The sequence below is a fragment of the Trifolium pratense genome, linkage group LG2 (assembly GCF_020283565.1).
Source record: "Trifolium pratense cultivar HEN17-A07 linkage group LG2, ARS_RC_1.1, whole genome shotgun sequence".
NCBI classification, from domain to species: Eukaryota; Viridiplantae; Streptophyta; class Magnoliopsida; order Fabales; family Fabaceae; genus Trifolium; species Trifolium pratense.
In genome coordinates, this window is record NC_060060.1 from 11876579 (window position 1) to 11891654 (window position 15076).

General features: G+C 31.4%; 1 protein-coding gene and 1 long non-coding RNA gene across 2 annotated transcripts; both read right to left on the reverse strand.

The window, feature by feature from the left end:
• Nucleotides 1-2692: 2692 nt before the first annotated feature.
• Nucleotides 2693-10104, reverse strand: LOC123910334 (ATPase family AAA domain-containing protein 3C). Its single transcript, XM_045961430.1, has 8 exons — nucleotides 9632-10104; nucleotides 9401-9496; nucleotides 8694-8804; nucleotides 7774-8083; nucleotides 6865-6955; nucleotides 5168-5510; nucleotides 4434-4582; nucleotides 2693-3613 (listed from the first exon to the last, which is right to left on the reverse strand). The coding sequence occupies exons 1-8, from the start codon at nucleotides 9908-9910 to the stop codon at nucleotides 3106-3108; spliced, it is 1887 nt and encodes a 628-aa protein (XP_045817386.1). The 5' UTR covers nucleotides 9911-10104; the 3' UTR covers nucleotides 2693-3105.
• Nucleotides 10105-12771: 2667 nt separating this feature from the next.
• Nucleotides 12772-14148, reverse strand: LOC123910335. Its single transcript, XR_006810192.1, has 2 exons — nucleotides 13846-14148; nucleotides 12772-12956 (listed from the first exon to the last, which is right to left on the reverse strand). It is a non-coding gene; the product is annotated as an uncharacterized LOC123910335 (long non-coding RNA).
• Nucleotides 14149-15076: the final 928 nt, after the last annotated feature.

Here is a 15076-nt window from a genome sequence, read left to right on the forward strand (position 1 = left end):
TATTTTTTTTTAAAACATGATTTATTTATACTTTAAATTATTTATAAATATTCTGGTTATAATAGTTTCTCTGCAGAATTTCCTACGGAATCCGATCTATGTTGTTTATCTTATAAATATTCTGGTTATAAATTGTTTATCTTATAAATCATACAAAATATATTTCCAATGATTTTCAATTGTATTTTCAATCAATAATAGCTTCAAACTCATATCAAAGAACAAATCTAAAAACGTGGAAATAAAAATAAAATGAATCAGATCTATGTTGATGAGGGGAAGAATTAGTCATCTTCTTTGAGTGATTTGTTTGAAATAATCAATTTGTTGTGAAATGGGAAGATGAACAGTTTGATGGCTCATGGGGAAGGAAAGTGAACACAACAACAAGAGTATATGACGACGCAAAATTTTTGCTCCAGTTCTTTTGAGAATTTTGGGTTTGTCAAACTCGGTTATCAAGTTATTGTTAATTAGCATAAAAAAATTTCTGGGTTTGTTGCATCTTCTTCCATAGTTAGTATAGGACTGGAGGTGGGGTGGGGGAGATAAATCTGGAGGTGCTTCCATGTTACCCGTGATTTTTTTTGGTACATGTATTAAAATAAAATATTTAAGTGAAATAAATTATTAAAGTAAAATAATAAATTAAATAATAAAAACCTGCTATTGTACTGTAGCAACAGGTTCCTTATACTTCATCATACTTCATCACAGCCGTTTAATTGTTTTTCAGCATATCACACGGTTAAAACCCACTCTCTCATAAGTGAGAGACATGTTGCGGTAACCCATGCTAGAATCCGTCAACGGTGATGGTTTAAAAGGAGTTTCGCGTAGTTTCTTGCTTTTGGGAACCTCTTAAATCTACCAAATATAAGAATGTGAGATATTTAATTTAGCGTGCTACTACTTGAATTATTTGGACTCTTAGAAACAATATTATTTTTAAAGGAGTTTTATTCTCTCTTTGTAATTTAGTACAAAAGATCAAATTCTCCTCCTGGATTTGGTTTGTTGGCAGGAGTGGTAGAAATTTATGTTATTCGTTCACCAATTGGTATACAAATCCCTTAGATTGCTTTCGAAGCTTTTAGATTGCCTTCGAAGCATCTAAACTCTCTATTGTAATGTTTGAAGTATCCAAAGTACTTTTCTTATTAAGATATTCATTTGCATATAAAAAAAATGGCAATGGTTTAAAAGAAGAAAATAAACTTTTGTTTCAATTTAAGTTATTGGATGCTAAATTCAAAAGTTTGTATAAAGGCAACATTAAATTTATTTTATTTTATTTTTTCTTGATATACCTTATCTATAAAAAAAAAGTGTTTAATGGACATAAAAAAAATATTTACACACTCAACTAATAAAAATGCTTCAACCTTCCTTATTATATTAAGAAAATGAAGTTAAGTGGATAACATGACAGAAAACATGGTTGTGATTGATTGTTAGTTGTAAAATTATTACATATTTTTTTTCTCCTTAGAATATAGGAGTGTTGACTTTCTTCGTATACACGTATATATAATGAAGAGATGTAGGGTGTGTTTGGTAAGTCCAATAAGCTAGCTTATAGCTTATTGGACTAGCTTATAAGCTTGTTTGAAAAAAATAGAAGTGTTTGGTAAAAAGCTTTTCTCACGAGCTTATAGCTTTTTTTGAGATGCTATTTTAAGTAGCGTTTGAGCTTATAGCTTATAGCTTTTTACGGTTTTTTCCATTTTTAACCTTTAATTTAATTTTATTATTTTTTATAAAATAAAAAACTACCCACTAAAAAAAACTACCAACTACATATAATATCCTTTTATGTCTTTTTATATTTATCAATCATTTAAAAAGCTAATTTTACCAAACATTTTAATTTCAATCAGCTAGCTTTTCCGCTATCAGCTATAACCTAGCTTATAGCCTAATTTTACAAAACAGAGCCGTAATTGAATGTATATAAGACTTCTTTATACCATCCAATAGTATATGCAAATTAAATCATATCAATTGTATAGTATAAAACAAAAACATTGTACCGAAAAAAAAAACATTATTTAACAAAAAATAAAGTGAACTTTATTAAAATGTATGGAAAAATGAGAGTTAATAACTTAATAGAACACTTATTCGACATGTCCCATAAGTTCTAGTTCAACCGACAAAAATGCAGAAATTGTTAGGTCGGACATCGTGACATGAGTTCGAACACGGGATCTCACAATTATATTTGAGTTTAATTTCAATGGATTACTTCTCCTCCTCCTCTAACCCTAGTCGTCACCACTTTTTTCTCTTCTTCTTGATCTACTAGAGAGGGGCGATTTAGGGTCAACTTAGGCCTAAAATCACCCTCCAAATTGATTTTCTTTCTATTTTAATTAAATAAGTATGATTTCCACATATATCCCGGAAACTTAAATATAGCATGATGGCACCAAAATCATGAATCAACCTTAATCCTTTAACCAGAGACATTGATATTCCGGAAACTTAAATATAGTCAAATATGTAGGCTTATGCAATATGCCGTTTTATGCTATTAACACGGATACTGTGAGTTTATCCGTAGATTCATCCTTTTTGTTTTTAGCAATTTTGAATTTGTATTGCATCGATGTACTCTTATCAAAAGTCAAAAAAAATAAATTCAATGGATTACCACTTCATTTAAGACAAAAAAAAAAAAAAAACCTAGTTATTCGACATATCCATTCCTACATATTATTATTGGAATTTAACAAAACTCAAATTTAAAACAAGATGCAAATTTAAGTTACAACTTTGAGCATTCGTATTTTATGAAATTAATTTAATAAACAAGGTAAATTGACCTCTACCTCTCAAGACCTGGCTTCTTGTTCAATATATAGAACAAAAAGAACAGGTTCTGCTGGAATGCTACTTCCATGAAACTAAAGCCTTCCTCTCCTAGTAATTAGTAAAGCTAAAACTTGCTATCAATTTGCCTTACACAATGCATCTGGGTGAAGTTTTATAAAGAATGTGCTTCATGGACCACAAATAATGGCACAAGTAACAATATGAAGAATGATATCCAGAAGAAAACTTCGAGGGCCGATAGTAACAGACTGGAAAGAGAAGTTACAATCATGCAGGGAGGCCGCCTTCAGCTGCCAGTTTTAATCTCTGATGATGTTCCACCACCTTGTAATCTACAATTTCTTTAAACAACTTAGAATCCAAGGAGCAGTCAGGGCGCCCATAGACAGCCGCTTGAACGCTGGCCATGAGTTTGGCTATCTCACGGCCAGAAAACCCCTCTGTTTTCTTTGCAGCCTCTTTCAGCACATCTTCGGATATATCTTTTATGGTAATCTTCTGGGGTTGCTTCTTAAGAAATAAGCCCCCCTTGGAATTATTACTTTCATCACGTAGATACTTGTTCAAATAGAGGTTCAATAACTTAAGACGTTCCTCCTCTCCTGGGACTGGGAATTCAATCACTTCGTCAATCCGATCAGTAATTGCACTATCTAGATCTCCTGGTCTGTTTGTGGCAAGCACAAGTACTATGTCTCTAGACTGATCACCAGTTCTGAAAAGCAGTGCATTTAGGGCGCTTCGTTGGGCTTCACTCATGTGTATGCTGTTCCGCCTGCATTGAATTAAAATGATGATTAAATCTTACAAGAAAATATTATAATTATTAAACAACTTACGATACCACTTGTTTCTATAGTAAAGGATAAAATATTGTAAAAACATACACACACAGAAAAGATCCACAAAAGTTGTTGATTTACATTTTTTTATTGGTCAAGTGATTCGCATTTTATTTTATTTTAATATGACAAATAAGTGAAGTTGAAATACTTCAGGCTTTTTTTTGGTACATAAACACTTCAGGCTTTTAAATAGCAAAATTTATCATAAATACAACTTAAATCCAATCTAAATAATTATAAAATGTAAAAACATTAAGATATTCCATGCAGACGTCTATAATTTTATATTCCATTTCACTCATTTAGATAAATTACATAGACGGTCCCGTGAGTTTAGCTCGGTTGGCAGGATATTCCATTATATATGCAGGGGGCCGGGGTTCGAACCCTGGTCATTCCACTTATCCATCTTAAGGATGGAATTTCGAGCCACTAGGCTACTTGACCAAAACAAAGAAGATAAATTACATACACCAAATAATTTTAAAGCTTTGCTGCACTGGAGCAATTTAGAAAGGTTTTATTTTATGGATTTAATTTAAATACACCGACGGTGTAAAATAATTTTACACCGTCAATCAATACCAACCATGTTTTCCACCACATCACCCCACTTTCTTGATATGACATGGCAAAATGGTGGTTGTTTATTGGACGATCGTGTAAAACTATTTTACACCGTCGGTGCATATCAATTAAACTCTTATTCTGCACAACTTACTCGATGCATTTTAATTCTGCACAACTTACTCGCAAAGGAAAGCATCTGCCTCATCAATAAAAAGCAATAGGCCTCTTTTAGATTTCTTGGCCCAATCGAATATCTCATGAATTTTGGTAACAGCTTGTGGGCCCAGAGGCGCAACATCTCCTCCGGTCATCATTGCATAATCCAAACCCTTCATAGAAAAATTGAAATAGTCAAAGATAGTTAATGACCAAGTTTTACCACAATTTCTGCAAATAAAGTACTGAAAATGAACTGTGAAATAATGCATTTGTACCTCACTTTAAAGGGAAAATTGTGTAGTTATAGTCATATAGATTAGAAAATCAAATGGTTAAGATTTAATTAACTTCATAGTTTATAGTTTATCTACATGCATGTGTTAACAATCTCGACCATTAATTTTATTACCGACGGCTATAATTTATTGTTTTCTCCTCCAAAGGGAGTGACTTCTTCACTTTAGAGTAGCAAGTAATAAAATAAAATCTAAAGAATTCCATGACTTATTAGCAGAATAAGATAGCAAGATAAATCAAATCCATTTGTAGGCAGCAGTGTTTGTATAAAAAATAATTTGATCATCTTAGTAATTAAGTTTAATCCATTTGTTCTGTTTTTTTTTTTGACAGTAAAGGATTTACAACCAGCAATTTATTATGCCAATTTGTTAGTGCAAGGTCAATAGATCATACAAAAATATTAACAAGTCAAACATGTAAATCAGCACTTTGCATAGATGAACTAATTATCATACCGATTTTCTAGCTATTTCCCTTGCAACCATGGTTTTGCCAGTCCCAGGAGGCCCATAAAAAAGCATGTTACGAAATGGTGCCTGATGGGCCTTGGTATTTGATGTTGCCCGTGCTAGATGCGCTATTCTTCTCTGCAATGATGGATGCAGGATTACATTTCCAAGTCCATTTTGACTCCCAACAGGCTTTTCTGCCTTAGCCAAGGTACTATAATTTAAAACTTTATTTTTGGCTTGAGACAGAAACCTTGATCCTGGAAACTTTGCCATGGATGATTCCCGGATCAATGATGGCTGCCCCAAAATCCGATTAATATAGCCCCATGAAACTTTTGCACCTTCTCTGTGGAAATAGAAAGCAAGAAAAAATATTTAGATATTATTTATTAGGAACAGAAGGACAAAAACTTTATTGCCTCGGGTTGTTTTCAGGATTAGATTTTAGAATTTGCAATTGGTGAACAAATCATGACAAAAATATTTCAGAATAAATGAGTTTTATAGTTCATTGAATGAAAAGGGAGGAGATAGTATCATAGCATGCAAAACCTTGATTATATTTGCACTTTGGTTTTTTAAACTTTTTTATGGGGTCTGGAAATGAAAGGATTGATAATAGGCCTGGAAATTGAATGACTAAGTAGTGGCAACCACTTCTGTGGCATACGAGATATTATTATCTTTTTTCCTAGCTTTTTTTTTTGACTAAATCTTTTTTCCTAGCTTAAACTCCTTCATTCTCAAATTGTACTTTTGTAGCGGCCATATATAATGTGGATATTACTGTTGTGTCCCAATACCTTTGCTAGTACTCAACAGCGCCATATAAACACTATTATGCATCTAGGTTACGTATTTTGGATACAACTATTTTGCAATCAGGTCAACTACTGCTACAAAAGAAATGCAAGCATGCATAGGTACAAATTACATGAGTACACAAGTTATTTTCTAAAAAATATAAATAAATCAAGGTATGGGTACATCAATAAAAAATGAGAGTTTCTTTATATATAATGTAACATGAGAGAGAGAGAGAGAGAGAGAGAGCTAAATTGTTCAATTCACAGCGAAACATAACAATAAAAATTTAAAAAGTCAAAAATTGTTTTAGGTGACAACAACAAAGAAACTCAAATACATAAATAATACTCCCTCCATCCCATGATAAGTGAACTATTTGAAAAACTATTTCAATACAATATTAAAAAAATAAAAAATTAAATGGTGCCCTCTCCCAAGTCAACATCTTGCACTTTGCATTTGTAGTAATGGTAAATACACCAATACTTGATTTAAATACTTTATTTAGTAAGAGTAATATTCCCTCTCTTCCATTTATACACTTTTCTTAATATGTGAGAAATGGTCAAATGGATCTCATATTGGGGTATGGAGGGAGTATTACATTATTATATGAGAAAACCTCAAATTTCACTAGAAATAGAATAATGAGAAAAAAAGAGTACCAACAAGTACCATATGTGTACCGGTATTGGGTAGGTACCGGCACTTCCCCATTTTACAAGTACACATGCTTCAGAGGTTCATGGACACGATTGTATATATTAACATTACAAGAGTAATGTTTGGCAGAAAGTAAACAAAACTTACTGCCAACAAACTTTCAAAATCAATGATGATGTTACCAAGTCCAAAATGAAATGCACCACGAGAAAGGAAAAAAATATGTCTACCTTGTTGTATATACTCCTGCAGCTAATGCAGTAGCTCCTCCAACAGCCATAAGCAATTTGTCCCTATCGGTCAATAAGACCCTTAGACCACCTGCATTAAGTAGAGAGACAACGGTTATACCAACAAATTTGAATCTCATAATTTCCAAATAATAGGCCATGCAGCCGTCATCTACTCCCAGTGAAAACAGTTGATACAAAACAAGGTGAGAAGCACAAAGTTTCTTTGAGATGAAAATTGAAAGCCAACAACATTTTAACTTTGCAAGTACTATGTAACAACTAACACTGCCTAGGCAATGAAAGAAACCAAAACTCATAACAAATATGGTCTGTAAGTGGCACGGGAGCTATAATATCATGGAACCAAGGATGCTGCTGAGTCAAACATTATGAACTTGTCAAATCAAATGATAAGCTTGTACAATAGCAAGCTTATAAACCCGTGTTGTATTGATTAAATCTTATTTTAATAAACATTACCAGCAAGACTTTTCCTATACAAACAGAAGATGTGAAACAATACGCGTTGATACTTTTCAGCGATGGAAAATTACAGAAGAAATACCATAGATATGTACACACAAACATGGAAGGACTTGAGTGGTATCATAAGTTTTGGTTTTACACATACATGACAATTTAATTTGTTGTATTATTATGGATATTATTTGGAAAAATTTATCAATAGCAATGGCCAATAAGTTAATAGCATTCACACTTACATGCAATAATCACTGTTACAAATAGGAATACATATATCTATACAAGGAAACTACATAGAAATTTATCTATGCATATATTAATATTAATACATTAATAAAGACAAACCAGTCAATGCACATAATATGAACTTCATAAATAAGCCAAAAATATATTCTGCAAAGGAATTCTTATCAGTTGTCATACCTTCAATATGACTAAAAGTAGCGTCAATTGCAGCAAGCCATTTATCCCTTTCCCCATGCATCCGATCTATAAGCATTCTGCTGTTATGATCCGCAGTCAATTTTGCCTCAAGGACATTGGCTTCAGCCTCTGCCATTTTCTTAACTCTAATGGTTTCTCTTTCTATTTCAGCTCTCTCTCTTTCAGTCTGACGCTTCTGAGATTGAATCTGTTCTTCAGTAGCCTGTCTTGCCTGCTCCTTTCTTTCAGAAGATTTCTCTTGCATCTGGACCAACTCAGCATTATGTCGCCTTTGGTTTTCGTGATCTGTCTGCGAATGGAAAATTATGGATAAGGGTAATTATTTTTTGCTCAAGATTTGTCTTAAAAATTTCAAAGATGTAGAAGCTTAATTCTGAACATTCAAAGATTTACCCACAGTTAGATTACTTTATGAATTTATCACCATAAATCCTATTACCAGTGTTTTGAACACCCAAAAAATAAAGGGGATAAATTTCAGGATTCGTCAAGGCAAAGATTTACCCACAGTTAGGCTACTCAAGGAAATTTCATCATAAATCCTACTACTAGTGTTTTTTTTTTTGACACACCTACTACTAGTGTTTTGAACACCAAGAAAGGGGATAAATATCAGGAATCGTCAAGGCAATCATTAGCAAAGGTCATATTTCTAAAACAAAATTTAAGGTTGATGTTTCTATTTCTATAAATAAAAAAACACCAAGTGCCTAGACTAAAAGAGCAAAAAAGAATTTAGAAACCATATGATAAGATCAAGCTCCGCATGATTTTCATATATTACGACCTTTAACCATGGAAAAACAATGTTTCTAAATTCTAACATTAATTAAATGTCAGAACTTTAAAAATTCACATATTCAATGAAAAGAGTATATTGCTGTTCGTTCAGCCTGCACCTGCAATCTTTTCCTTGCATGTTCATCTTCCAATCGTAACACCTGAGCCTGCCTCTGGTTCTGCTCTTGTATTAGATTCCGTTGTTCTTCGTACATGTTACGCACCCTGTCCTGCAATCAAAATATTTGGCACAGATTATAGATTGATATTCCTGGTGTAGTAGGTGCTATCACACATGTAATCATACTCAATTCGTTGGAATTGTTTGATTTTAAAAGAGACCTAAAAAACTTTAAGAGCTAACCAAAATTATATTCTTTATAAACTTCCAATACCATCTAATCATTGTCAATTTGTCATTGCACTTATGGCCTAGCGGGAGGATCATGATGATAAAGATAACGAGTTTAAAATATAGGGATAGCTTGGTTCAAAACAGGAAAATCGTAAAGGTAATAATTCTAATTCTCCCCGTTTCTAGTTGGTTGTTGAATTCAAAACAAACTTTAAACATGAATATACTAGTTCTTTAATTCTAATTTGAGCTTAGTTTCCCACTTCACTGAAAATTTTAGTAGCATTTGAATACTAAATAAATACACAATTTTTTGTACAAACTTCTAACAACATAAAGCATATGTCTTAAGCAAAACAGAACTAACTATATAAGAATATATATAACGAGTCTGAACCACCAATCAAACCAACTTAAAAACTACTCAACATAAAAGCTTAGAAAACAATCTTTTATAAAGTGATTACTTACAATATCTCCTTGAATCTGAATAAGTTCATAATGAATTTTTTCAGCATCTATCTCGGCAAGCCGAGTTTGTTCCTGTTTATACAGTAATTCCTTCACCTGAAGAGCAAAACCAAAATACATCACGAAACTATAATAATAATTAATAACCCTTACCAATTCAATAAACTCGAATTAATACTTGTTTAGATTATAACAAAAATATGCAGATTAAACTCTAGAAAATCAAAAAACCTTTTTGAAATGAGGAGAATTTTTGATTTCACGGGAAGCATTAGCAGCTCTTTCAAACGATTGAGGATCAAAACCGGAGTTGTTAGATTCTTCAGAAGGTGGAGACTCCGACTTGTTGTCAGATGATTGGTCCGTCGGAGAAGATGAATTGGAAGGTGAAGAAGAGAAAAAAGGGAAACGAAAGTAAGATTCGGAATAAGCACGATCGGAGCGAGTGGACATTGAAGCCGCTGCGGCGGCTGCTATGGCGGCGCATGAGGTTAATTTAGCGGTGGACATTGTTATGGAATTAGAATGCGGTTTGGATTTTGATTATTATGAAGAAGTTCGGTGGTTCATGGCGCGAGGTTAAACCCTTTGTTAGGGTTTAAGCGGAATTGGAAGAGAAAGAAGAAGGTATTGTCGTTGCGTGAAGAGCAATTCACTTGGACCAGTTTACAACCGTAGTGGGCTCTTAGCCCATGGGCCATTTTTCATTGTTGTATTTCAGTATTCACATGGATTTTTTATTGAGATTTTCTCTTGTCACCTACCTACTTCGCGCGCCTTACGAGCTTCTATTTTTATCCTTCCGTTACTTAAGTAACGGGTGTTATAAAAATGAGAAATTTTGTAAATATCGTCCGCTGTTTAAGTTGCACACGTTATAAAAAAAATTGGTAGGGTGTATTTGGGGTATCAGCTACCTAAATAGCGGACAATTATATTTTGGTAAATTCGTAGGGCGCGCGAGAAAATTGATATGGTGGCAAAATAAATTTTCTTTTTTATTATATATTTTTGTCGCCAAAGTGCAGCATAGTTTGTTTTTTGAGTGTGCAGCATAGATTGATTTTCCTGTCTTGGTGCGTCGTAGATCGATCAGTTTCAACTAATGATGATTCAGGCATAAACAAAGAAGTGTTATACAAACACAATAAATTGACAAATATACAACACATGTGGAAATGTGTGTTTTGTTATGTGTGGTCCCATGATTTTTCTTTAGAAAAAGTGAATATGTGTTGTATATTTGTCAAATTATTGTGTTTGTATAACATTTTTGTTATCACATCTCAAATAGGTCTCTGAGTTCATGAATATTTCAAAAAGGGTCTTTGACTCTGTTAAAATTTTCATATGTTAGTCATTCAAAGAATGGATATGTTATGAAGTAAATTGAGAATAAGTGAGTAAACTTAATAATTCCAAATTGAATAAATTGAGAATAAGTGAGTAAACTTAATAGGTGACAGCCGGAATTGCCTACTAAATACGTAGAAAAGGGGCCCGGGCTGTTACACTTAACATGTGCCTTATATGCACATGTTAACAACACCCAATGTTTATTTATATCATAATGCAAATACAATGTGAATATGTTAACAAAAATATGAACTTTAACCTGATTAATGATTTTTTTTTACAATTTTCACAAATCAACATTAAAATCTTTGATTTTTTTTTTTTTAAAAAAAATCTATTATAATTATATGATATATTCTAATTGATTGATTTATTCTTAGTGGATATAGATTCTGATACGAGTATTGTTCAAACTACATGTACGAAGATAAATACTATAATACTCTACCTCGTACCACTCATTGTCATCCCTAATCAGACCGGATACCGAGGAAGAGTAAGGGGGCTCCACAACAAACACATTTTTTTGCATGATGATTTTAATACTTTGTCACGTTTAGTCTATAAGTTATGAGAATATTTTGTAATATACTTTGAACATATCATCTTAGTGGTTAATATATTTTTGCTTTCATATTATTGTTTTAAGATTTTTTTTTGGTAAAAAATAATTTATATTCATTTATATTTATGGGACTTGCAAACTATTTTCACAGTTTTTATTTGTTTGAATTCTAAAATCCGAACAAATATAAAGTTACAAAGTCTAGTCTAGCATAATGTGGCCTTGATGGAAAATGTGTTTAACACAGGCCTGGTTTTGGGCCGGGGCAACCAGGCCCCCAGTTCAGAGCCTCCAAAATATTGGTGCCTCAAATTTTTTTTTCAAGTCCATCATGTAAATATGGGTTATGTATATGTTTTGGAAAAACATTTTCATGAAGCGTTGCCTGGTCTAGTGGTGCGCGCAAGAGTCCTTAGTGCCGGTGTTGAGGGTGGTGTGTTTGAATCCCACTTATAATAGTTTTTTGATTTTATTTTAAGTGATCAATGCATAATAAATACAGTTAATTTTAATTTAATATTATTTATATTTCATATTGAATATGACAAAAATTGTTTCCTTTTATAAAATAATGAGTTTCTTATAAACAGAATTACTCTATAGCTTACAAATAGTTTTAATTTTTTTCTTTTTTTAAAAAAAAACTATATTTTGTTATTTCTTTGAAAATAAATAATTCATTTTTAAAATTAAGTTGCAATTTTTATTAAAACGTAAGTTTTTTTTTTACAAGATTAAAAACACTATTATTTTTTTAAGGTGTATTTTGTTGTTATTGGTTAGAATATGACAGTTTTTATATTATTGATATTTTCATTTTCTTTAAAAAAAAGTTACTCTCTTTTAAAAATTGCATTTTTTTTAAATAAAAAACATTAACTTTACTAAATTTATGTTATCTTTATAGGGTTTTTTTATCCAGTTTATCTGGGAGCTCCAAATGTATTGGGACGGCCATATGCTATTTTCAATTTAAATAGATAATGTTGTTTTAAAAAAAATGGAAAAAAACTTATTAGGGGTCCTTTTAATTATTTGTCGTGGACCTCCAAAATGTCAAAACCGGCCCTGGTTTAACATATTTGATCATTTAAACTAAATATTTGTAACATTTCGGTCCTTCGAAAAAAATTGTAACAAGTTAAATTATTTTTAGTCTGTTAAAGTGTACAACAAATTTAACTTTAAAAAATATTTGCGTTATTTACATAGTGTGGTTAGAACAATTTATTTGGCCTATCCAGGAAGAAAAATATGTGTTTGAGGTCTTAAATCAAGAAATTTTGTTTGAATGATTAATAAACTCTTTTAAAAATAATTTTAAACCAAATTTTACTAAAAACATTATATGATTACTTTTCTAAAAAATCTTTTGTTTTTAGGTAAAAAAAAAAATCTAATTTAAATGACCGTGTATTTGGCCTAAAATAATCCTATAAAACCTTGGAAATAACTTGACAAACAATTTTATTTCACTCGAGTGATATATACATGGGACAACAAACACAACCTATAAATAACACAGTTTACATGGAAAGCAAATTCCTTTACAAATCACTTTTGGAGATGCATTTTTTTTGCTAAGGCACACGGAAGATGTCGACTGCAAATCTTGGATTTTAAATAATGATTAACCTGCAAGCATTAAAATAACATGTTAGGGAATTTATCAAAAAATAAATAACATGTTAGGGAAAAACTTTTTGTAAAAAATTATCATTTTTAACATAAACTTTTTTTTTTGTTATTTTTTTTTTGAAGAAGCTAAATTAGCCCACTCAAATTGGCGCCAGAGAGAATCTAACCTCAGACCTCAAGAGGAGCACACTCCCAGGTCCCAAGCCAATACCAATGCACCAACTCAAGTGGGTTTATTTTTTGTTATTTTAATTAGTTCTCTTAGAGCACTTGTTAGCGAGACACATTATTAAGCCATTATGTTTTGGTCTAATGGTGAGAGATTTTGATAGTTTGTTTGAGGTCCTGAATTCGATCGTCGGCTTCATTACATATAAATAACAAAAATAAACAAGACACATTACTTAATTAGAGTTATTTTTGTATTCGTCTTACTTACGTGTGCCCTTAAGACACTCAGCTCTTTGACAATTCTAGATAAAAAAGGTTACATATTCAAAAAGACAAACATTATAGTTTTTAATACAGTGAATTCACATGGTTTTATAAAAACTTACTATTTAAGTTTTTTAAAAAGTACCCTACAGATACTTGTTAGCATTTTTTCTTATTGACTTATTAATTAGAAGGGTTATTTATTTTTAGGGGTTTTGACAAAATTAAAAGGGTTATATGCTTGATGTAGTCTTGATTACTATAATTAAAAAAAAAAAATCATTTTTTAGAATCATTGAATAACTAATATATAGATAATATATATATGACATATATCATATACATTAATCATTCAACGAATTTAAAAAAACAAACTCTTTATAATATGGATTCGAGAGAGTAATATAAAGTTATAAACAAATAAAAAGAGTCAAATTTAGCAATGTCATACCTTTTTTATATGGAAAAGGAACCTCACCACGCTCAATGCGCTTGATATCTTCTATGAGTACCTCATAATGTCTTTTAACATCCTCAACAGATTTTCCAACCACTTTAGCAACATTGTGCCACCTGTCAGGTGTTTCCCTATCATATATAGCAAGAGCTTCTTCAAATAGTTTGTTTTGCCTTGCTGTCCAAGATGCCATTTCAACAAGAACACAAAATGAAATGAAATGAAATGATGGTTTGCTTTAGAGAACAAATTATAGTACTCTATCTCTATATTTGGATTGTATGGCAAAGAGATGAATATATAGAAGGAAAGGTATATAGTGTTAATTAGTGGCATGACCGAATATATCTTCCCATAAATGACAAAGATATTGTGACATGATGATATTTTGGAGTAAAAGATAAATTAGGACATAAACAGCAAGTGGAAAAAGAGAATCAAGATCAAAGGACACACTTTTGTTTTAATTAAGGAAAGATACTTCATTATGTTTTCATTGTGTCATTGCAACTTGGAATTAATTTCCATTAATTTCCAGGATCTTTTCTTTGTGTTAAAATGCTAGCTATGAATAGCATCAAGGAAAGATTGAAACGAATCCATATTAAAGATTCTAATGTTAGTGTTACTACAAAGTGCAAACTCAGACTCAATGTAGCACATTAATTTAGGGGGTATTGCATTGCATAACATATTTGATTACAATCTCAATAGCATTGATTAACTTCAAATGCAAGTTATCAACAATTATGTCTTCCAAATTGTCCATAGTGCTATAACATTCCACCTTTCTCCCCAAAAGGAGATTTTAGTAAAATAACCAATTAATAAGTTTTTAGATTTTTTCACACAACCAAGTTTGAGATTTATTTTTTCTAGTTCAAATCAGCAATATCATATCATCAAATGTAATTTTAGATGATTATTAAATATATATGTCACATCATAAAAAATAAGCCACAAAATTAGTTGTGGAAAAGATAATTTGAAACTTGGAAAATAGAGGACTTGAATCCCGAAATTAGAAATTATTAAGAACTATAAAATCTTGTTTCAATTAAAATAGAAACCAAAAACACGTTTTAAATATAATTCATATATCAAATGATTTAAAATTTTGGTGAATATGTTTTAAGGTCTCTTGTGCTCGTGATTGGTTTTATTTGTTGCTCGCGGTACTTCCTCTTACTCTCAACAAGTGATATCAAAATTTTGATTTGGCTCG

What these genes read in the sequence shown, in the direction of transcription:
- LOC123910334 (XM_045961430.1), bottom strand. Translation starts at nt 9,910, where the DNA reads ATGTCCACCGCTAAATTAACCTCATGCGCCGCCATAGCAGCCGCCGCA. An exon ending in ATGCAAGGAAAAGATTGCAG is followed by an intron (nt 8,084 to 8,693) that starts GTGCAGGCTGAA and finishes TTCCATTCGCAG; the next exon opens with ACAGATCACGAAAACCAAAG. An exon ending in TACTTTTAGTCATATTGAAG is followed by an intron (nt 6,956 to 7,773) that starts GTATGACAACTG and finishes TACTTAATGCAG; the next exon opens with GTGGTCTAAGGGTCTTATTG.